General features: G+C 42.4%; 1 protein-coding gene across 2 annotated transcripts in view; it reads right to left on the bottom strand.

Annotated features, from left to right (window-relative positions):
• IRAK3 (interleukin 1 receptor associated kinase 3) overlaps positions 1 to 25195 on the bottom strand; it is a 63237-nt gene that overhangs the window by 13522 nt on the left and 24520 nt on the right. For both annotated transcript variants that reach the window (XM_049625923.1, XM_049625922.1), the window contains exons 5-8: positions 23585 to 23736; positions 19697 to 19761; positions 12902 to 13016; positions 11724 to 11842 (exon numbers count right to left, since the gene is read on the bottom strand). In XM_049625923.1, coding sequence (XP_049481880.1) covers positions 11724 to 11842; positions 12902 to 13016; positions 19697 to 19761; positions 23585 to 23736 — 451 coding nt within the window. The remainder of the gene's footprint in view (positions 1 to 11723; positions 11843 to 12901; positions 13017 to 19696; positions 19762 to 23584; positions 23737 to 25195) is intronic.

Genomic DNA, 25195 nt, shown 5'->3' with positions numbered 1-25195 from the left:
CCAGAGGAGAAAAATAAGAAATTCTTAATCCTCAACAAATATTGAATCTTACAAAAGTTCCAGAAGTCCTTGCTGTCCCTGTACGAGTGGGCCGACAGGCAGACCCTAGTTTCATGGGTCTGAATTGCAGGTGTTGTAATAATTCAGAGTATTCAGACTCCTAGTTCTGTTTCGAGGATTCAGAGCTGAGGCCTTTAAGAATTCTAACCCAGACTCTGTCTAGAACTAAGCTGACAGCAGACAGAATGAAGAGATTCTCCGGGGCCCTTTAAGGGTAGAGAAGAACATGTCCTATACCTGACGTCACCCTCTATCCTTTAAGGGTGGCAGGAGAATTGCAAAATCCAAAGAGCCCGCTGCCTCATGTTATCTGTCCTAGGGCCATTCCCCGTGGTGTGATCCTTGCACTTACGAGGAGAAACTCAGAGAAGGCCTAGCCCTCCACACTTGAATCAACGATCATGGTTCTCATTTTTCTCCTTGCCTTGTCTTTTCTCTCCATTGATTTCAATGGAGCTTCTAAGGCCGCTTCTAAGGCCGGCCCAGGGCTCACACATCTGTGTCACTCATCATCTGTCTCACTTGGAACACAGTGCTGACCACCCTGACAAGCCTCTGAAGACGAGGAATCCCCTAGAGCCAGATCGTACCTTCTCCCCAGCTCTAGGTGAGAACAGACAACTTGGTTTGTAATTACTTCTTCCACAGGTGGATCCCCTGATCATTTTGGAGTGCCGGGTATTTAGCGCAGGAGTTTGCGACGTGTGCCAGGAGGTGAGATGGGCAGAGAGGTTCGTTAGGTCCCGTTACCAGGCCCCAAACTCCTGCCCCTCCAGCTCCTGTTGCACCGACAGCCTAGCTGTCTTCTGCATACACCCCCAACCCCCACACGGACACCCTTTATTTCAGCCAAGGGGGGCGCAAGAGCTCTGAATGCCAGAGTTTCAATGGCACACGTCTAGCCCTCTCCTTCCTCAACTCAGCTCTGAAGACAGTATCAAATCATAACTTAAAACGTCAGACCTGGGGCACCTGGGTGGGTCAGTCGGTGGAGCAGTTGTGCGTCTGACTTTGACTTGGGGTCAGATCACGATCTAGCAGTTTGTGAGTTCGAGCCCCACACTGAGCTTGCTTCTGTCGGTGTGGCACAGAGCCCACTTCAGATCCTCTGCCCTCACCCTCTGACCCTCTCCTGCTCGCGCTTGCTCTCTCTCTCTCTCAAAAATAAATAAACATTAAAAACATGTTAAATGCTATACCCATGAGGATGCAAAAAGCTGAATTTGCAAAACACTTAGATTTCCTGAAGAATGGGTCTTTTCTAAGCACAAAAGAAGAAAAAATAACGAGCAACAAAAACCAAACCCATACTCTAATGCCTTTATCTGAGCCTCAGCAAAACTAGTGGCAAGCTTTCAGCAATTGGTGACTCATGCTTCTGAAAGACTTAGGGAGAGCAAGTAACCACAATGTGTGACACAATAAATCCCACAGAGGACTTTGGGTCAGCGAGAGGCCATCAGTGAGAACGTGAAATTGCCCCAGGGCACTGCATTGACACTTTTCATGATGATAATCTGGTGAAGAGACAAGTTGTTTACCCGCAGACTAGCATGAATTTTACTAGCAGGAATTTTACGTCCAGTGATTTACTTACTCTGTTCTAAATAAGTTAATAATAGCTGAGGAAGAAGAATGTTCTATTTTAATAAAACAGTAACTGCAAAAGCCCCTTGAACAATGAGTTCCACCCTAGTTCTTTCCCCTGCTACAGTCTTCAATAGAATGTTCATACACTGCCTTCAACTATCATGCAGGTCAAGGGAGTATGTTTATCTTAGGGGGGTAAAACCAGGCTAATAAAATAAAGAGAACGTAAAAGAACTACAATCAGATACCAATATAGTGAAACAAAAGGGCAGCTTGCTAACCATGGCGCTTACCAAAGAGACAGACAAGAAACCTGTCACGGCCCACACCTTCAGCTTTGTGCTTCTACAAGCCATTTCTTCTGTTCTTTCCCACAGAGCTACTTACTGTAACACAGACCATCACCTCTCTAGATAATTCTTTTAGTAGCAGGATCAGTGGAGGTACACTGAGGAGATGGCGAAAATCCTACTACACAAGGCGGTCAATTTGTATCCTGACTCTGGGGAGTAACATGCTCTCTCTCTTTTTGTGCCAGCGATCTCCAGGACAATTCTTTTTGGGGCCTGAACCTCCTCCCAAAGGCTACAAGGATTGCTTTCTCTGCCCACCAGTTTTTTTTCCTGATTTAGCCAAAGCCCTTGGGCCTAAAATATAAACAGAGAGTGCAAGGACACACCTAGACTATAATGCAGAATTTGGATTTAAGTAAAAATAAACGTCTGACCTGTAAGCATACGATTGGTTTTTAAAAATACCTATTTTTAAAGGATTTTAGGGAGAGTATTATTAGTGTCTAGTAACCCAGTCTGGAGTACCTGGCAATTCTCTGGGAAAGTCCAGACTCCAACCAATTGGCTCCAGAGATAAAGACGACCCGCTGGCCTCTTCCTGACAGCCTGAGGCAACAGGACATCTCACTGTCTGTGTCACTACTGTTGCAACACCAAGATACCCCTCACCAGATGAGGCAAGATGCAGCTTCTCAGGGAACCTACAGGTTACTGGAAAAGGGCACACACGCCCCCTCCCCCCACTTCAACATGCAGTACATCTGACGAAGTTGAGGCCCTTTATTCCGCCTCAGACTGTACAGCCTTCTCTTTCTTTTCCACTGAACCCAGGCAGGACCCAGAGACAGTATTAAAGCTTGTTACTGCTTTATTGATGACTTGTGAGTCTTAGGCTCTCTGTGTCAAAGGCCCAGCCAATAAGGAGTATTCGTGCTTTAAATGTGAAATTTCATCTCTAACCAAACTAGCACAACTTCCCTAAGGCTCAGTTTCCTTGCGGGTAAGAGGAAATGAGAATGCTTACCTCTTAGGGTCGTTACAAGGATTAAATGAGAAAATGTAATCAGAGTGCCGGATACACAGGGAGGGCCTCGAAATATACTCTGAAGGATGTAGGCTGGCCTTTGTCCATCCTATACCCACCTTAAAATCCCAAGAAATTTGGGTGGGTATGTCTAGAAGTTCAAGGCACCAATCTGAAGGAACAAAGGTACAGGAAGTTGCAGAATGACCCTGGAGATCTGAGGATCATCGGGTTAATCATTTTCAGGGCATCCGTTGAGTTTCAAAATAGTTCCAGAGAAGTTCTGGAAAAGCCTGAGTAAGGTAACATTTCCAGATACTCTAAAATCATAGAGAGAGAAAAAGAATTGTTTGGTATATATATGTGCATGCATGTAGGTACCCATGTGTATAAATAAATGAATGTTGGGGTTTAGAGACTGTGATGGTAAAATTAATAGGAGAAATTTTAATTTATGCAGCATTTAATTGTGCCAGCATCCCTTAGAAATGATGAACTTATTTGGAAATTTTAGAAGAAGGGAGACATGGCTGCGGGGAGAGGAAAATCTGGGGGAAAAGAATTATTTACATCTGAAATACTTCTGAAAAGAAAAGTAGGTTTTTACGGGGAGGGGGTTGGGGGTTGGGTAGAGAGGAGACTTGTTAATTAACCAACCAACCAGTCAAACAAACAGACTTTGCATTCCCTTCAGGCTCTGCATCCCTACTAAATGCTAAGCGGGAGTCCTAGCCACACACAGCAGGTCTGGTGGGGGGGGGAGGCGGGGTAAAGGAAGGTGGAGCTTGGGTCCTCAGGCAAGGGTGTTACGGTGGGAGGAAGGGCCTGATCAGTGGCTTCCTAGCCTCCCTCCAAACCACTCAGTGTTTCTAGTCCCTCACAAACGAAATTCTCCACGCACTCAACTACCACCATCTCTGATCAATTTCCCTCTTCTAAAAATTCATTTTTAAGCATATGGCTTTTTCCTTCCTTTCCTTCCTAGACCACCTCCCTTGTATGAAAATCTGTTTCACTTGGCAGGAGACACATGGCAATACCGATGAGAGAACATGATCTTATAGGAAACATTAGAAATGTTCACTGAGATTATCTCGGCTTTGGAAACATTAACAGGAATGAATGCCTGGGATGAAAAATGCTGAGGATAAAATGCACTTCAATGTAAAATCGTTCATAAATGTGAAAACAATTAAGCTGGCTAAGGGATAGGATGGAAATAACAAGAAGGTTTACTGCTTTCAGATGCTTTTATGTGATCCTGTAACTCAAAAACATCTTCGTTTCCCAAATAAAAATGTGAGGGTCTTTTGCCAAGAACAGAGACTTCAACTCTTCAAGATTCTTTTCTTTAAATCCTTTTCCTCCTTAAATTCCACCATCTGGAAATGAATTTTGTTTTTCTAATATTCTCTTTGAAGAGTTCAAATTACTAAGACATATTTGGGCTAACTAAACCACCAGACTTCTTGAAAATACCTTTGAAATGTGGGCTTGGCTTCCTCCTTGGGTATTCTGCAGCTGCGTCCTTGACAGTGTCTCCTTAGAAGACTCTTTATTCTCACTGCTTGAACAAGACCAAGATTCCCAATGCAGACCTCCAGGCCTAATCTCCCCTCAGAGTCTGCTGCCTACTGCCTATTTTCACTAAGGGTCCAATGTCAACATTTCCCAATTTGCACATACTAGTTAGTTATGTTCTCTTCTCCTGCCCAATTTCTCCGTCTTTACCCATGAAACCAACAATGCTCCCAGGAATCCAGGCTAGGAACCCTCAATTGCCTGATAAGACCATGATTGTTGGACCCACACAAACATGGAACCCCACCACCTTCCCCATCTACAGACATGGACAGAGGCAGATCACAAACTTTAGTAAGTTAGCTTTCTCCTCTGCCGCACTGAGGTAAGACCAATGATACACAAACTCAGGGCTGCTGGGAGGAGTAAGTTATTCATTGGGCTTTGGAGTCAGGTCTTAAGTCAGGCTGGCTATCACAGAACTCCTCAGTCTGTCCGCAGCCTCAGCTTCCCCGAATGCACTAGCACTTACCAGCGCTGTGCGGATAGATGGCGCTTATTAGTGTTTTGGGACTTTGTTTATACTGTTCCCCTGACCTGCAAAGTACTCCTCCCTCCCTTATTTTCATTTCAACCCTCAGTGCAGCCTAAGATTCACTCCCTCCATGAAGTTTTCACCCCACTGCTCTGAATTCCAGTGATACTCACTCCCTTCTCCACGTTCCCACTGTGCAGCCCGCACCATACCATTTGGTACTTCCTCAGAGAGACCAGCTTGTGTTGTTTACATAAGCATAATGTTGAGTCTATAGAAGATACCAAGCAAACATTTGTTGATATAATCAACGTGTTAATTAAGAGAATTTGCAACCATAAGTGGACCCAGACCACTCTGCATATGGCAAATATACGGCCCAAATGCTGCCAAAGCAGCTTCCCATTTTCTTGGCAGACATCACTAATTGAGTTCAGAACGCACCCACCCCAGGTTCTCTTTCAACACTGCAGGTGGGAAGTCATTACCAATCAATCAACGATGGAATGTGAGCTGTAACTGATTTGCCCTCGGTGCTATAGTACAATCACTTCCTTTTCAGATGAGGTAAATGAGCCCCGCATGGTTGTAATGACTTGTCTTTTTGCAAAACAGCTTGTTAATGGCAGAGTCAGGACTACAGTCTAACCCTCCTTTTTCAGTTTGCTACTCTTGCAATTTACTACAGTTAACCGAAAGAAACATCTTTTTATTCAGCTACTCATAAAAGATTAAGAAACTGTTGATGACAAAGCAGAAGTAAAATGGAGTTTCTCTCTTCTTCAGGTACGTAGAGATAATTGTAGGGGCACAATGATGGTTAACGGGTGAGTCACAGGAAGCCAGATTTTAGCTCAAAATAAATGACATTCTAATCGTTAGAGCTTCACCCAAATGGAGTGCTAACAACACGCTGTGCAAGGGTCCGAGGACAGGCTGGATGAGACACTTGGAGGCAGAAGGAAGAGTCCCCATGAGGTGGGATGAATTACAGCTTATTTCCAAGTCTTGGGCTGTGCTTTACATACGTTATCTCACTTCATGTCCACAGCCCTAGGAGAAGATTCAGTAGTCACCTGCCTGGTTCCAGACAAGGACTTTTCCCTTAAGAGTAGAACATAATCCTTAAATAAAAATTTTTGAAGCATGATATAGAAATAAAAAGAAAACATTAAATAAAAAGCTATAGTCTCCATCTAAATGAAGCCTCATTGATATTTTGGTATGTTTTAATCTTTTTTTTTAATTCATGAATTTGTAGTTCTAAAAGTTATAACTGTACCATATACTAGTTCAATTTGGCCTTTTTAAAAAAATTGTTTTAATGTTTATTTATTTTTGAGAGAGACAGAGTGTGAGCAGGGGAGGGGCAGAGAGAGAGGGAGACACAGAATCTGAAGTAGGCTCCAGGCTCTGAGCTGTCAGCACAGAGCCCGATGTGGGGCTCGAACCCACAAGCCATGAGATCATGACCTGAGCCAGTCGGACCCTTAACTGACTGAGCCACCCAGGTGCCCTCAATTTGGCCTTTTCCCTTTAATCTCACTTTATATACATTGTTCCATATTATTTCATACTATTAAAAACATTATTTAATAGTGTCAAATGATGTATGACAAACTCTCCTGTGATTCATCAGTCTGAGGTCCAGAAAAGAAAATAAAGGTAACAATATCTTCCATTTCTTATTCCATCAAAAACAGAGCCCTGACTCAGTCACAGAAAAGGTCGCTATTGGGGCCCCTGGGTGGCTCAGTCGGTTGAGCGCCGACTTCGGTTCAGGTCACGATCTCGCGGTCTGTGAGTTCGAGCCCCGCATCGTGACAGCTCAGAGCCCGGAGCCTGTTTCAATTCTGTGTCTCCCTCTCTCTGACCCTCCCCCGTTCATGCTCTGTCTCTCTCTGTCTCAAAAATAAATAAACGTTAAAAAAAAATTAAAAAAAAAAGAAAAGGTCGCTATTGAACATATTTTGAAATGTCCTTTTTTGAGCCAATTATCAGGGCCAAGAAATAAAGTGACACTTCCCCTAAAAGCTGCCTTACAGAGAATGGAAAATTAATATGATGCAGGCAGAAGAACAGGAATCTCAGACCTTCCTGAAAGCACTAGGCTGTGCAAACAGGAACCAAGAATCAGGGAGGCCCAAGTTTAGAGCAAAGTGAAGAATTCATTTAAAAGATTTGGGAGGGTGACCTGGGTCAGCCAATTCACATTTGGTCAAGCCTGCTGGAGGCTGAATGTCATTACCATCAGATGTTCAGTGCCCTGAATGAAATGAGTTGGTTTCATTCCAGTTTCTAGAGAACAGGTGCACACATCACCAAAGGAAAGGGGAGGAATCTACTGTTATAGCTGGTACTAATTAACATCTTTGCTGGCAGGCTCAGCAAAAAGGCCAAGAGTTCACTGGCTGTAGAAGGGCTGATATGCTCTGGAACAGGCAGGGACACACTGATGAGCCCTATGAAACCACAATCTCAAAGAAATGCCCACAGCCCTGGAACTCTACACCCTGACTCGTGCCCGGGCAAGCATAGTCTACAGATGGTTATGTTTGAGTCCTCGAACCCTTTGGAAAAGCCAAAAAGGCAACAATCAGCAGCAGCCCCATCACCAACTAAAAAAATTAATACATTGTTAGCACATTTCCAGTTTAAATCCTGCCTCTTCCGTGAAATTCTCCATCTCTGACCAGATCTCTCTTGGTGCTCTTTATCTGTAATACTGTTGGGCACTCTGTCTCGCAGTGTTGCTGAAATGATTTTATAGTTGGCCCCATCCAGACAAGTACCTAAGATACTGGCCTGGAAGAAATGGCCTCCTTCCGAGTGTGAGACCTCCTAAGAGACTCCAGAACCTTTCTGTTCCCACCTATGTCCCCAGAAAAGCCTCAGAGTCCCTCGTAAGAGCCTCATTTATCCTACCCAGGTCCTCAGGCTGGTTGGCATGCAAGCCCATTGCACCCCTGCCCACTACGTTCCTCACTCTTCCCAGGAGCCCTTTCCTTCTTCTCCAGTCTTGTTCCTTCCTCTCCAGCTAACCCATTTGTCTTGCTTTCATTATACACTTGGTAAATGTTTACTTGACTCTTTCCCTTGAACAAATTATTGCCTCCACTAGGACTATTCTCCCCCCTTCTTTCAACCAATCCACTGCCATGACCCATCTCCTCAAACACTGGGCTTGGAACTCTGTAATTAGAGCAAGCCTCCTCAGAGCAGGCAACCACTGAACATCTTTAGTGTTGTACCATATATCTTCTGGGTTTGTGTTATCCCTCTGATCAGCAGGTTGAACCTTCAAGGACAAGACTATGATCACCCACATCTACCCCACGTGGTCTAATACAATGCTCTGCATACAACAGGTGTTCCGTAAATATTTATTAACTCAAATAAACATGATTTGCCAAATGTGCAATAACCATATGTTAACACAGAAGTGATCTGTCTTAAAACAGAGCTTAGTTTGGAGGTCTACTTTTCGAACACAATAAATTGATGATAGAAGTAAGTGCTGTGGACACAATGTTTGGGTCCCCCTCCAAATTCACGTACTGAAATCCTACCCCCCCCCCCAATGAGATGGTATGTGGAAGTGAGACATTTGGGAGGTGATTAGGTCAAGAGGGCAGAGCCCTCGTGACTGGGATTAGTACCCCTGTAAAAGAAGCCCCAGAGAGATCCCCTTCTACCCTGTGAGGACACAGAGAAAAGATGGGCATCAATGAGTCGGAAAGTGGGCCCTCACTAGACACAGAATCAGCTGGTGCCATGGTCTTGGACTTCCAGCCTTCAGAACCGTGAGAAATAAATGTGTTGTTTATAAGCCACCCACTTTCTAGTCTTTTGGTTATGGTTATTTATCCTGAATGGACTAAGACAGTAAGTAAGTTAAAAGACTGGCTGGCCATCATCATCTCTTAGCCTCTGCCCCTGCTATTCCTGCCACATTTTCACCAATTATAACATACTCTCTGCCAAGCACCATATATATTTTATGTCATTTAATCCTAAGAGATAGATGCTATTATTCTTTTGCTAGCATTTTGCAGAGGGAAAAACTGAGGCTTACAGAAACTAAGCAATTTGCTCAGAATCCCATGTTAAGAAGAACATTGCCGGCTTCTTAAATCAGATGTCTGACACATTAGGGGAAGTGAGCTGAGAGGAAAGGATGGGAAGAAGGTGGAGAGGAAAGTATGAAGAAGAAAAATCATTTGGTCACATTTTGCAGAGCGTTAGCCAGTCAGATCCCCCTCCGGAACTGTGGTGGCCACCGTGGTGTGGTCCAGATCCCTCCTACAGGAGGACCCAGGGACACAATGGTGGTTCCCCAGCCAGGGGAGGGGTGGCTGTGGATAGCCCACAGCTGTTGATGCTGTTGGTGGGAGGGGGCTGCCTTGCCGTCAGGATATTTTCAAAGGGCCACCCCAACACCAGTGCTCCCCGTGGCATCGGAAGGGCCTCTACTACGATATCCCAGCTCAACTTCTCCAATTGCCCGATTCTGCCTTCCTCCTTCCCTCCCTTACTTCTGTTGTTCCTGACAGCACTCTAAAAAACCTGCTGCAGGCAAATCTCTCCCCTGAGCCTATTTCCTAGGACCCTGCCTTGAAGACACCTATCCAGAACGAGAAAGCGGGTTATCAGGACCACAGCCTGAGCTCTATCTAACCAGATCCCTGGAGACAGATGCTGGCAGGGCACATCCAAAGCTGAGGAAAACCTTGGACACAAGGCAGAGGCTGGATCTGTATCCCTCCACCACTACCACCCATCCCCCCCCCCCCACCATGCTCCCAGTTGGTGGTCTTCCCTTGTCCCCCAGGCCCATCAAGTAACAGAACCTTGAGAGTCTCTTGCTTCTCACTGCTTTCTCCTAATCAAGTTCTGCTTCCAGGAAAGGATTTGATGGACTCAGTCACACAAAAGGGAAATTAATAACATTGATGTATTACTACTGCTTGGGACAGAAAACAAGCGATACTCGTGTTGACTTTACACCAAAGGAAGAATATATACAGCAAAATTCCAGATATTTATTTATTTCCTCAGATAAAATATCTTTGAGCACCTACTGTGCTGAGCTGGTGGTAAGGTAGGGGGAAGAAGGATTCCTTCGGGTTGGGGGTGGCCACTTCAGCTCTTCGAAACAGACTCCTGACGCCTTCGCTGTGTATATCTTTGTCCCAGGTCCCGTGAGGGAGCACCCACTTTGTGCTGATTCTATGGGGCCACTAGAGTTGATGAATTACCATTACCACACTGCCACAGGAGCAGACATCTATGGGTGGTTCCCCTATGAGCCCCAGGGCTAAGTAAAAATCTAGTCTTTTTTTATATGGAGTTCATTTCACCAGAAAAACAAGGAAGTCAGCAAGCAATCGGCTCCTCTTTTGCTCAGCTCAAAAGCACATCAGAAGCTTTTTCAAGATACTAGGAGATGGTTCAGAAAAGGCAGCAGCCTTTTAAATTCAGTCATCCCTGCTACTCAACAAAGGTGTGTTTACCCACTGTTGAACAGATTCAAGATGAAGGGCACACAGGAAAAATTCACCAGGGGGATTTTGTTACAGCGTACCTACTCTCTGAAAGATTCTTTAGGTCTACTGAAGAAAAAGAAAGACGGAAGATGCTGCCTCTCATTTCCTCCTGTCTCAAAAATGCACACCGGAGTTACTGCTTGGCTTGTCACTGATGTAAAGCTAGGAGGCTGCAGGCTGCTTGCTAGAATCAGCAAGACACCGGGGACTCGGGGACAAAGAATTTTAATCACCATCTACTGTCTACTGCGGTTATCTTGCTGGGAATCTCCGTACAGGTCACTTAACCTTTCCTTAAACTTCACTCGAGAAGAAAAAAGTGAGATTAATACAGGTTCGCCTCAAAGTTTAGTATCAACTACGCAAAACTGTCTACCCTACGTTGTTCGTTAGTAATTCCCAAAGATAATATAAACTCTCCCTTTGGCAATATAAATGTAGCTTCTTAAATTGGGTAGACACATTTTCATTAATAAAAAATAAATAAATAAAATCACTAGAAGGTACACCTGAAACGAATTGAATATTGTGTGTCAGTTATACTGCACTAAAAAAGTAAGATTTGGGGGGCACCGGGTGGCTCAGTTGGTTAAGTGTCTGACTCTCGATTTTGGCTCAGGTCATGATTTCATGGTTCGTGAGTTCAAGCCCTGCCTCGGGCTCTGCGCTAGCATTGCAGAGCCTGCTTGGGAATTTCTCTCTCTCTCCTTCTCTCTCTGCCCTTCCCTTGCTCGCTCTCTCTCTCTCTCTCTCAAAATAAAAATAATAAAATTATATTTTAAAAAGATTTTTAAATACTTGATGAGCACTCTTTTTTTAATTTTATTTTACACTTATTTATTTTTGATAGAGACAGAGCACAAGTGGGGCAGGGGCAGAGAGAAGGAGACACAGAGTCGGAAGCAGGCTCCAGGCTCCGAGCTGTCAGCACAGAGCCCGACACGGGGCTCGAACCCACAAACCGCGAGATCATGACCTGAGCCGAAGTCGGACGCTTAACGGACTGAGCCACCCAGGCGCCCCAGGTGAGCACTCTTAATCCTTAAACACACGTACATATCAGGGAAACTGCAGGTAGAAAAGAGTGTGAGGCATGACTCCCCTGTGATGCTGAAAGGGCTGTCAGGTGCAAGCCAAGCTCTGAGACAACTTACCTGGATACACTGCCACAGATGACTGAGCACGGCTCCGTGTTATGCAAATACTGAATGGCTCTGGAGGTTCCTATTAAAACACTGATCCGAATGTGCCAAGACAGTGGGGCTGTGTTACCCTAAAAAGACAACGGTAGTTGGTCTGGGAGCAAAACACACGGGTGCACATTACATAGAAGTATGCCAGAAGAGAGGCAGATGGTGAGGCGGGGTAAGGTGGGTGAATGAACCTTTTGGTTTCCCATAACCTATTTGTGATTCAAGATGGGTTTTCCTCTACCAGTGATTCTAGTCCTCTTTACAGCTTTCCATTGGTAATGGAAATACCCAATAATTTGAACCTTAGCTTAGTCAAAATACGGTTAGGAAGGTAACTATGTTTGTAAGTTCATTAAGTAAGATTTTAAAAGTATTTGTGGCATAATAGTGTGGGTAACGGAAAACAATCTGTTTTTATTCTGACCCTAACTGAAACGTCACCTGTTCAGAATGACTTGTTAAACTTATCTTTCACAAATACGGGGAATCAAGGCATTAATTCAACCTTCTTCTCTTTAAGGAGTCTGCATTGCCTTTATGTTTACCCTACGTATTGAATGGTATTTTGTGTAAAGTTATGCAAATAAAAATTATGTAAGAAACAAGAGTAGTTCATGTAAACTCATTGAAGATATGGAATCAATAAGAAGTAAGGAGGGGCGCCTGGGTGGCGCAGTCGGTTAAGCGTCCGACTTCAGCCAGGTCACAATCTCGCGGTCCGTGAGTTCGAGCCCCTCGTCAGGCTCTGGGCTGATGGCTCGGAGCCTGGAGCCTGTTTCCGATTCTGTGTCTCCCTCTCTCTCTGCCCCTCCCCCGTTCATGCTCTGTCTCTCTCTGTCCCAAAAATAAATAAAAAACGTTAAAAAATAAAAAAATAAAAAAAAATTTAAAAATAAGAAGGATCCGGCAAATCTTTTGGCCACCATGTTGCACAACACACAATAACTCAGGTATTTATACAGTTGTTTTTAAGAGTAAAATATTAATTCATGGAAAAGTCCTCTACTTCCTTGGGAAACCCATTGTTGGCTATCCCCTCCTGTGAACACATGTTGGCTCCTGGATCTCAGGAGATTTCAGCAGCTCCCTCAGGGTTTCAGGGGGTCAGAGAGTTGGGGAGAGCAATAGGTCCGACTTACTACACACTGCAATCTGTCAAAAAGTGATCCATTTCTCATATATGGATAAACAAGGCAGAACTTCTCACTCTCTGTAAAATACGCAGTCAACTCCAGTATGTTTGGATGATGGAACCTTGAAACAAAAGATTTTTAAATCCATCAAATTGTTCATTCAAATAGGAAATGAACAGTGCTGTGGTTTGGGGGTGATAAGGTGGGAATGGGGAATAGGTCTAAAGCAAAATATAAATTTGGCCAAGGGAAAAGTAATCTCACTGGACACATGACATGACACAGATCTGTTTTCCAAATTGGTCTAAAGCGTTCTGACAAATACTAGACATTCTTTGATTAGTTGTGATCATGCAACTATAAATAAAATATCCAACTATAAGACAGAAAAGTTAAGAAAGTGACGATTCCTTAAGATTTGGGAGTCTTGGGAACTTTAGAAGAAATAGACAATACTCTCTAATATAATAAACTATGTTTATCAATATGAAAGCCGATGTAACTTATTTATTAAATAAAGATAATACAACTGAGACTATTCATTTCATTGCTTGAAGTATACTGTCTAAATCACCAAAATAGAAGAGTACAGGAGACTATCTTTCATTCATTTAGTTCGTTCATTTAGTGAGTATTACTATGTCAGATTCTGTGCTAGGCACCAGTCACACGAGTAGAGACGACATCCAGGATCTTCATAAAGCTTTATAGTTACCTAAAATCCATGTGGTTAGTAAAGTCTGATGTTGAAGAATATATCACTGATTTTTATTGTATGCACGTATTTATTCATTATTGAAGATTTCTTAAAATGTTTATTCATTTTGAGAGAGAGTGTGTGCACACATGAGTGGAGGAGGGACAGAGAGAGAGGGGAGGGAGTGTCCCAAGCAGGCTCTGCACTGTCAGCACAGAGCCCACCATGTGGCTCCACCCCACTTACCTTGAGATCATGCATGACCTGAGCTGCAATCAAGAGTCAGACGCCCAACAGATTGAGCCATCCAGGAGCCCCTAACGAGTTTATTTTTAAGTAATCTCTACATCAAACGTGGGGCTTGAACTCACAATCCCAAGATCAAGAGTCACATGCTCCACCAACTGGGCCAGCCAGGTGCCCCAAATATATCACTGATTTTTAAATGACAGAGTTCTGGGGCGCCTGGGTGGCTCCGTTGTTTAAGCATCCAACTTCAGTTCGGGTCATGGGTTCGAGCCCCATGTCGGGCTCTGTGCTGACAGCTCAGAGCCTGGAGCCTGCTTCAGATTCTGTGTCTTCCTGTCTCTCGGCTCTTCCCCCACTTGCACTCTGTCTCTGTCTCTCTCTCAACAATAAACATTAAAAAAAAGATTTTAAATGACAGAGTTCTATGTCAGTGTAGCCTACATTTTCAGCCTCTTTTCCTTTAAAACCCTGTTTCTTGAATGCCTGTATCATCACTGTGAAAACCAATGGAACTCAGGTAACAAACATGAAACATAAAATGTGAAATTCACCTGTGATCTCAGTTCAATTATTTATTGACTACCTACCATGTTCTAGGCATGCTTGGGGATATTAAAATAAGGTTGGTTGGGGTGCCTGGGTGGCTCAGTCGGTTGAGCGGCCGACTTCGGCTCAGGTCATGATCTCGCGATCCGTGAGTTCGAGCCCCACGTCGGGCTCTGTGCTGACAGCTCAGAGCCTGGAGCCAGTTTCAGATTCTGTGTCTCCCTCTCTCTCTGACCCTCCCCCATTCATGCTGTGTCTCTCTCTGTCTCAAAAATAAATAAACATTAAATTTAAAAAAAAATAAGGTTGGTTTTTTGTAAGATTCTATTTACAAAGGCCTCTTATTTAGTTTCTTCAATAGCAAAACCTTCCTATAAAACACACACACACACACACACACACACACACACACACACTCACACATGGCTTCAGATTTCTTTTATTCCTCCTATCATAAAGAAGGAAGTTTTGTGTGTATGTGTGTGTACAAGATCCCTACCCCTATTACAATTCAGACCATATCTATAAAATGCAACACAATGGACTGAAAAGGAACGGAGCTGGTGTATTTGGCTGCCTAAAAAATTCATCTATACCACTACCTGGTAAAATATCTCTTTTATAAATAATTTAAAGAGATAATAATCTCTAATAATAATAATAATATAATATAATTATATAATATAATATTATAATATTATATTATATATATAATATATTATATTATAATAAATATAATAATATAATATAATAATATAATAATCTAAAATAATTTAAAGAGATAAAAAATCTTTTGGAAAGCAGCTAGCAGACCTCGTACAGACACAGTCATGGCCCTGGTTCTCTGCTCTCTCGCTCACAGGGCAGAAATGACCATTTGCTTATTTTTAGATATTGCCAATCTAGCAGTAAAATGGACACTGTATAGGTTTGTGAGGTATGGAACATGGCACAGCCATAAACACTGCTGGTTTTGCATCTATAGACCCTTCTCATCCACCTTTCGCTATAAATTTTTAAGTCAGTGGGATTTTAGATTATATAGGTCTGAAGGTCAGCAGATACAATACCTTTTTTTAAATGTTTATGTATTTGGGGGGGCGGGGGGGACACACACACAGAATCTGAAACAAGCTCTAGGCTCTGAGCTGTCAGCACAGACCCAACACAGGACTCAAACTCGGGACCAGTGAGATCATGACCTGAGCCAAAGTCAGATGCTTAACCAACTGAGCCACCCAGGTGCCCCTGATACAACACCTTGAAAATCAATTCAATCAGCATTTGTGAGTGTCAGATAAACACAGTGTGAGGCACCACCATGTGGCAGACTGGACAGACTTGAACGACAGACAGACAAACCTGGGTTTGAATCTCTGGTCTTCTTTTTATCAGCTGTGTGAACTTGGGCAAGTCATTTAATCTCTGTGAGACTCTTTCTTTGCTATGGTCTGAATTGTGTCTCTCCCCCCACTCGCTACCCCCTGACCCAGTTCACCTGTTAAAGCCCTAACTTCCAATGTAAAGGTGCTTGGAGATGAGGCCTGCGGGAGGTAGTCGGGGTTAGGGTTGGATCCCTCATGATGGGATGATGGGATGAGTGCCCTTATTAGAAGAAACACTGGAGAGTCAGCTCCCTCCCTCTCCACCATGTCAGGACAGAATTAGAAGGCAGTTGTCTACATGCGAGGAAGGGCGCCCTCATCAAGAACCAAATCTGCCTTGATCTTGGATTTCTCAGCCTCCAGAACTGTGAGAAATAAATTTCTTTTGTGTAAGTCACCCTGTCTCTTTTGTGACAGAAGCCCCAGCAGACTAATATTCTTCAACTCTACACAATAATTAAAATGTCACTTCCCAAGGTCCTCATGAAAATTAAACGAAAAGTTAACTGTTTAGCCAGGTGTTAGGTCCTGAAAAATTATTAGCTCCCTTCCCTCCCCTTGGGAAAGGAGGGAAAAAAGGAATCAGAAGCCACATCCCAAGGACTTCACAATTCTGTTTAAGGGACAGGGGTTACACACTTCCTTACTATTGAACTTAAAAAACTCACCCTCAGGTCTCAGCCTAGATGTTACTTTTTCCGAGAAGGCTATACTGCTGCCCCCCCTTCCCCCGCCCCGGGCTACCATTTTCTCCACCCTCAGTGCTCTGTACTTGCCTATCCTATCACTTAGTTTACTGAAATTGCCTGTTTACTTATGTGCGTCCCTCCTAATCCCACTTCAGCCAGCATGTTCTGAGAGGAGAGGGCTACATCTGATTTATTCATTAATAAATATCTGAGAAGGAGAAGATTGAAAGTGATTTAGGAAATGAGTTGGGCCTTCTCCAAAAGGTAGGATCTACCTCAGTTTCCCCATCTGTACGATGGGGATAATGGCAGTATTTACCTCACAGGATTGCTGTGAGGACTGCAGAATTAATACGTGTAATGTATTTGGTATTAAGCCTAAAACTAAATAAATATTAGCAGTATAAAGAATAAAAATATCACACCAAGAATATTCAACATCATGGAGCTGTTAATTCTCTTAAAAGTCATATATAAACACCTCACCAGAATAAATCCAAATGGCTAAGAGATATAAATGTAAAAAATGAAATCATAAAAGTACTTGGCAAAACCATGGTAGAATTATTTTATAACCTTTCACTGGGGAAGGTCTTAGAAACTGTGATATAAAACCCAGAATCCATAAAAGAAACAACAGATTAAATTCAACTACATTAAAACCATTTCCACATAGCAAAGACTAGAATAGGCAAAGACAAATGTCAATCTGGTAAAAAATTTGTATTTCATAACATAAGACTAAGGCTAATTTTCTCTAATATATAAAATGCTTCTACAAGTCATGAAGAAAAATAACAGCCTAACTGTTAAAAAAATGGACAAAGAATAGCATCAGGTATTTCATAGAAAAGGAAATTTGTCTCTTAACATGTGAAAAGATTCACTCATAATAAAAAAAAGAAATTTAAAGCACATTAAGAAACCATTTTCACCTAGCACATTGGCAAAAATTAAAAGTTAAGAATAAACGCTTTGTAGGGCGCCTGGGTGGCTCAGTGAGTTGAGTGTCCAACTTAGGCTCAGATCATGATCTTGCGGTTTGCGGGTTTGAGCCTCACATCGGGCTCTCTGCAGTCAGTGCAGGGCCTGCTTCAGATCCTGTGTCTCCTTCTCTCTCTGCCCCTTCCCCACTCACCCTCTCTCTCAAAAATAAACATTAAAAAAAATACTATGTTGGCAAAAATATGGTGAATGAGGCATTCATATATGCCTAGTGTAGGTATAAATTTTTATAACTTCTTTTGGAGGACAATTTGGTATTATGTAATGCATGTAACCATTTGACCCTGTAATTTTATTTATGGGAACTTAGATCTACTCAAACAGTTACAAAATAACATATATACAAGCTTTTCTGGGGCGCCTGGCTGGCTTAGTCAGTAGAACATGTGACTCTTGATCTTGGAGTCGTGATGCCGCACAGTGGGTGTGGAGCCTTAAAAAATAAATTAAATATTTAAAAAATAAATTAAAAAAAATAAGCTTTTCATGTTGCAGCATTCTTTTCTTTTTTTTTTTTAATGTTTATTTATTTTTGAGAGAAGACAGAGACAGAGACAGAGACAGAGCGCTAGCAGGGGAGGGGCAGAGAGAGAGGGAGACACAGAATTTGAAGCAGGCTCCAGGCTCTGAGCGGTTAGCACACAGCCTGACGTGGGGCTCGAACTCATGAACCGTGAGATCGTGACCTGAGCCGAAGTCAGATACTTAACCGACTGAGCCACCCAGGTGCCCCTGCAGCATTATTTTCTAACATTAAAAGATTAGAAAAAAATCTAAAACTCTGTTAATATAAGAATGGTTATTCAAATTACAGTACAGGAACACAACAGAATACTAAAATAAGCAACGTGAACAGTATATTTATGCTACCTCTGATGGGAAAATAAGAAAACAAAATACAGAGGCACCTGGGCAGCTCAGTCAGTTAAATGTCCGAGTCTTGATTTTGGCTCAGGTCATATCTCACGGTTTGAGCCTTGCACTGGGCTCTGTACTGACAGCGCAGAGCCTTCCTGGAATTCTCTCTCTCCCTCTCTCTCTCTGCCCCTCCCCTGCTCCTGCACACGCACATGCATGTGCTCCCACGCTCTCTCTCTCTCAAAAGAAATAAAAAAAAAAGAGAGAAAAAAATACATATATACTTATTTGATGTAAATGCATATAAACCTTTTTCCGGGAAGAGGATCTTAAGCTTTCATCAGATTTTCAAAAACCCGTTAACTCCCAAACAGATTTCTAACCACCGCTCTTGAGTTAGAAGTTTCTCGTGCACTGTATTATGTTGCCATATTTTAGATCTCTGGGAAGATCTACAAAAAACTGATGACTGCTGCCTTGGGACAATCAGCTGGGTGGTTAAAGACAATAGTGGAAAACTCCTTTTCTTGGTTTACCCTTTGGCACTTTTGGAATTCTGAAATATTTCAATTTGTTACTTGTTCATTAGCAAATAAATACAGCTTAAATGTAGAAATCTACGATTACAATGTTGGCTTTAGTTTCTTGTTGACTAAATGGTATGCATTAAGTTTTTCTGATTAGAACTCTAATGTTTTGATTGCTGGCCCAGGGTACAAAAGCAGGATTTAGCACAATGACTCCTCTTCACCACCATTTCACATATTGGTTTAGAAAACATCTGAAAAGAACGTTTCTTTTCACAAAGGGTGCCGAGTGAAGTCTGTAGGGTTAAGGACCTCCGATGAGCCAGCTGGACAGCCGCACAGCTGCAGTTATGAATATATATGAAAATGAAGTCATTTTAGCTTGTCTCTGAGGACTCCTGGGCTCATGAATGAAATCCCAGAAAACAATACGCACATCAAAAGCACTTGATTTCTCTGTCTAAACGCTCTTCCCGAAGACGGTTATACTGACAGAAGTTTCTTGACTAAAGTGTCTCTAAGGAAGGGGGGAATGGTAAAATAGATAAAATTCTAACGTTCGAGGAGTTATTTTACATTCAGCCATGTTAGTCACACATGATTTAATCCACTTCCTTGTGACAGTTCCTTGTTAAAATATATTCAAGTGAATTATGTGAATGGTCTATTTTAAAATGTGTTCTGAAGAATATACTAAAGCAGATGTCAAAAATTTACCCAAAGTCCTAATATCCAACCCACCTTTATTACATGCCCACCATGCCAAGCACTGTGTTATAGAATCAAAGATGCACAAAGATGAAAACCAGGCACAGAGGCAGAAATTCCAGACCAAATATACTCACAGTAGTAAAACTTCAAGCTCAGATAAAAACTGCTTCCATTGTTTCTTACACTGCATTTTTTTCTCCTAAATATCATGGAGAAAAATAAGAAAACAAAATTAAGGAAAGGATCTCTGTTTCTGGGATTTGTAAACCAGGGTCTACAGTCTTCCTGAGACCAGCTGACCTTTTTGATGTAAATGAATATAATTCTTTTACCGGGGAGAGGATCCTTAGCTTTCATCAGATTTTCAAAAATCCATTAACTCCCAAACAGATTTCTAACCACTGCTCTTGAGTTAGAAGTTTTTCCTGCACTGTATTATGTTGCCATATTTTATATTCGAACCCTTTTACCATATTTTGTACACATTTACATACATTTAAAAATATTATATGTATTCAAAGAAAATCCCATGACAGAAATGCCCTACTTGGTCTCACAAAGGATCCAGTTTGTGATAGCTGTATTCTGGTTAGAAGGGGATTTCTCCAATTTGGTATTTATGATTTAGGTCATTTGGATATGTCGATTCAGGTTTACCTTTATATTAATTTTGAAATGGTGGACTTACTAAGAAATTGAAAAACGTAACTCCTTACTTCAAAGAATCTTCAGAAGCTAGCCCAGTGCCTGACACAGGAATATTTATTGAATACATTAATGAATTCAGTAATATTGTATGAGCGCCTACTCTGTCCCTGGTATTGTTCGTGATGGCTTTAGTTTATAAACCTTATGTCGCTGCGCGTCTCTGTATCTCAAGATCCTAACTTCCACCACGAAAGAGTTAAGTACATTGTTAGGCTCCATCAGCTGTAAGTTTCTATCATTTGTAAATTGCAAGACAGGGCAGGGTTTTTAGAGCTCTGTTCTCAGGAAGAAAGGGAGAGAAATCCAACAGGAATTCTGGAAGCTATTTTCCAAGTTAATCCAGGAAGTCAGAAACAATAAACGAGGCTAACAAATCATTTTCGCGGACCACTTTATGAGAATTTACATTTTAAAATACCATTGTCCTGGGAGCCAGGTGGATTTGGTCTCAGTCTTATTTCTAACACGCAATATTTGTGACTTTTTGTCACTTAACCTCCCTGAGATCGTTGTTTTCTTAATCTGAAAAATGAAGGGGTTAGTTTTTGTGTTCATGCTAACCTAGCTTAACTCTCAAAGTTTGGGTCTGTGCACAAGGAACATCAGCTTCACGGGGAGCTGGTAAGAAATGCTGACTCTCAGGTCCCTGCCCAGGTGTGCTCAACCAGAATCTGTATTGTAAGGTCTCCAGGCGATCTGGTCACACCCATCTAAGGCATCTTGTACACTTTCCCACTTCAGTCCCTCCAGGAAAGGTTACTGAAGTTAATGTTCCAATTTTACAAAACCATGTTTCTTTAGAAACAAATGCTCTATGGCTAAGGCTTCATTAAATTTCCCATCTTTCCCCGGTGTGTGTGTGTGTGTGTGTGTGTGTGTGTGCATGCACACACACACACAGGCACACACTTAGGACTTTGTATGGTGTCTAGGCCTTTGGTAACTTTGTTACTTCCTGTCCTTTTACTCCTAGAGATCAGCAACTAAATTCACGAAAAGGACATACACACATGCTTCATTCAATTCACCTAACGAACATTTACTGAGCAACTTCCATGGGCCAGGCTCTGTAATAAGGCTCCGGGATACAAAGATAAATAAGATCTTTAAAAACCATCATCTAGTCCATTGGGAGAGGTGCATGAAGAAACCAGTATTAGGAGGTATTGCTATGGTGCTGTGGCTGCACATTGGAGGGTCACCAAAACTATACCAGAAGGGTTGGAGGCAATCAAGGAAATGATCATTGTTCCTAGGACAGGAGGGAAAGGAGATCTAAAGGCAATGACATTCCATTCTGAAGCCAGACTCCTGGAATAAAAAATAAATAAACAAAAAACCCCAAACCTCCCCAAACCTTCCAAAAACCTCACAAAAACTCCCAGTGTGAGTTGGTGGCAGCCATGGAGAGAAGAGGAAAGTAGAGAGAGGGCTGGAACCTTTTGGGGAGGTGGCCGTGGGGCTCAATCCCAAGAGAACCTACAAATGGGACTGGGACACACTGGCCCTAGGAAACAGGCTTCAGTTAGGCCACCTCTAGATAACCACATTCTCTTTGTTGAATGGTGTTTCATTTCTTTATTAGACCGTTTGTCTCCTCAGGAATCTTGAGACGTCCGTATAAAATCAGTGGGTATAGAATGCTATGTAAGGACTGGAGAAATCAGGTTAATAATTAAAGAAAAAAAAGGGCCCCATAATCTAAGCTGCAGAGGAGGAATCGCCCGAGATCCATCCTTTCCCCCATTTGCCCAGCCCTATCTCACCGATCGTGAGATTTGGTCCATTTCACCTCCTGGCTTAGACATACCTTCTCCTTGCCTCTGCCCTAGCTCAGAGCGGGGCTTCTCAACGCTGGCTACACATCCGAACCACGTGGGGAGCTTTGAAAAAATACGGGTGCCTGCCACCACTATGCTGACCTAACCTGATGCTGAGGGATCATTTCAAAAAAGCTCCTGAGGTGACTCTAATGTTAGGCTTGAGGACATGGGTTTAAGTCCCATCCATCTCTTCCCTACCCATCTAAAACCCCCTCTATCCACCTCCAGCCTAGTCCTTGCCATCTCTGCTCTAATGCCTCTGCCGACTTCCAGCCCATGACCTAACCTGTGCTCAGAGTTACATCTCAAAAACACAAACCTAATCCTTTCACTCTCCCACTTAAAACCCACCCACCGACTTGAGCCATCTTTCCCGTGTCATCTGCCATTACCTTCCCACCCCCTGCTCTACGTTCCCTCCACCCAATGATCTGTTATTAGTAAGGCATATGTTTGCACACACGCACCTCCAGGCTGTTACACCTGCTATTTCTTCCACCCAGAGAGCACTTCCCATGCCTCGCTCCCCGCCAAAATTCTACTGGGCTTTCAAAATCCAGCTGAGAGGTCACTTCCTTTTGTTCGCTTTTCCCATTTGTCTATTGCAGAAATGTTTATCAAGTACTTCCTCTGTGCCAGGCTCTCTTCTGGGTGCTGGATCTGCCCCTGCCCTGGCTGTCTTTTCTGTGCTGCCATGACCTCTTGTGCAAATCTGGGCTCAACTACTTCTCACCCCGTAGCTTAATCTTTTCTTTCTTTACCTGACCGTTTGCCCCACAGGACTGAGCTCCCAGAGGATGGAATGATGCCTTATTCATCCTTGCCCAGCACCCATTTCACAGAGAGAGTTGAATGAATGTTTATTGACTGCTGACTAACGATGAAGAACAGCAGAGCAGTTCTTCTGGGTGTATGTGTGCCTACCTGTCTCTTCCTGACTCCTGGGTGTGATACCCCAACGCCCTTTCTGCTTTACTGGCTGCAGTCACTCAGCTTTCTCCTAAACTCCAACTCTGATCATTGCCTCGCTCCTTCTATTCGAAGCCTCCCCTTTCCCACCCTCTTGAACTGTGATAAACGATAATTTATAAAGTAGCACCAAAGACCAATCTGGGGCTTAGCCTGTGAAGCTGCCTGGAGGAGACACGGCCCATCCTAAAAACAAAACCAAAAACAAAACAAAACAACACAAGAAAACTGGAGCAGACCAGCACAGGCAAAGTGCCAAGCTCCTACACAGCTCTTCAGAAAAGCCTTTCTCCTTCGACACATCTGGGGATGGGAAGAATTTCACTTCCACATTCCTGCGAGTCAGGCATTCATTTCATGGTCTTTTCTCCAGTCACCTGAGGTCATATATCTTATTTCCATTTATTAAATTTTATTTTCGAGTATATCTCCTTCCAATGTTGATGAAAAATGACACATTCTAGCATGAAATATGAGCAAATAAATGGAACTGATATCCTGTGATAGTAATTCTTTCCATACCTGTTTAAATAATTTAATGGCATATGTTCGGTTTTGGATCTCCGCTCTGTATACCTCAAAAATCTCCCCTTCTCCAATTAGGAAGTCTTTGTGGAAATTTTTGGTTCCATCTCTGATGTTTTGAAAGCTGACAGAGGATTTAAACAATATTCCTTAGGACAGAAAGTAGGGAGAAGATAAGTTACTTTTTCATTTCTTTTTTTTTTTTTTTTTTTTTTTTTTTTTTAAGAATCAACATCATCATTAAAAAGAACCATAAGTTCCATATTAGAAATACTTCAGAGCCCAGCAGAGAGCTAGGAGCAGAAGGCCCAGGAACCAAAACTGAAGCCCATCTCCGCACATTTACTTGGGTCTGGCTCCCACCATTCCACAGAACAAATGCCTTTTTAGATATCTGAATAATAGTTCTGTGATTCTATCACCCTTCCAAAGAGGTCAGCCGAAGAACTCAGTTGAGGACAGTTTTCCAGGACTCCACTTCTTTGTCATTAGATCAATGGATTGCTTTTGACTCACTATGAACCTAAAATCATTAAAAATAAAAAAAAACCGGGGCGCCTGGGTGGTGCAGTCGGTTAAGCGTCCGACTTCAGCCAGGTCACGATCTCGCGGTCCGTGAGTTCGAGCCCCGCGTCGGGATCTGGGCTGATGGCTCGGAGCCTGGAGCCTGTTTCCGATTCTGTGTCTCCCTCTCTCTCTGCCCCTCCCCCGTTCATCCTCTCTCTCCCTCTGTCCCAAAAATAAATAAAAAAAAAAAAAAAAAAAAAAAAAAACGTTGAAAAAAAATAAAAAAAAACCTATGGAAGTAGAAACTTTGTTATGACTAAACAATATTCTCCAAGTATGACTGATAGAATCATTTTTCATGAGCCAAATCCTCTAAATCTCTAACTTACTTCCTCAGAGTAAATTAGGAAGATGCTTCAGCTTTTTAAAAAATCATCTAAAGCAGAGATTGGGAGAAAACATTTAGAAGGTAATCAAATACATATCCAAGGGGAAAAGCTTAACTAAATCCTTCAGAGCCCAATTTTGGCTATATTTCCACATTTGCTGTTTGATTTACATCTTATTGTTAAATCTTAAAGGACCAAAATTTTATCCAACTTCTCTAATTCTCTTTTGAACCAAGGAAGGTACAGATCTGGTGGTAAAGACAAGGCAAAGCAGCCTTAACTAGCCATTAACGTTGATCAGAAGGATTCCCAGGTAGAATTAAATTATTCTCCCTGCTAATAAAGTAGTAAAAGTGATATGGAAATAATGAGACTTTCATAGTGACCTTCGGCATTGCTCTACAAAAGTCTCTAAAGATCTCTGCAAGGGCTATCACAATTTCTAACACTATATAAAACCCAATGTAATTTTTAAATGTTTTCCTATGACACATAAAAATGCAAATTTCACTAACAGAAAGTATGAAAACCCCCCCAGGGAAGAGAACACAATTATGTTCTCCATTGGCCAGTGGATTTTTAATATAACAATAATATATCATCCATCAGAACTTAGTGTCAGTCAAAGCTGCAAGTATTTCAACATCCATGAAAATTTTACCCTAAACCTGCATATTAATGAAGAGTTAATGTGTTCATTGGATATTTGTCT

Source organism: Panthera uncia, chromosome B4 (assembly GCF_023721935.1).
Source record: "Panthera uncia isolate 11264 chromosome B4, Puncia_PCG_1.0, whole genome shotgun sequence".
Classification (NCBI taxonomy): domain Eukaryota; kingdom Metazoa; phylum Chordata; class Mammalia; order Carnivora; family Felidae; genus Panthera; species Panthera uncia.
The sequence above is the reverse complement of the archived record's forward strand: the minus strand, read 5'-3'. Positions and strand labels throughout refer to the sequence as shown.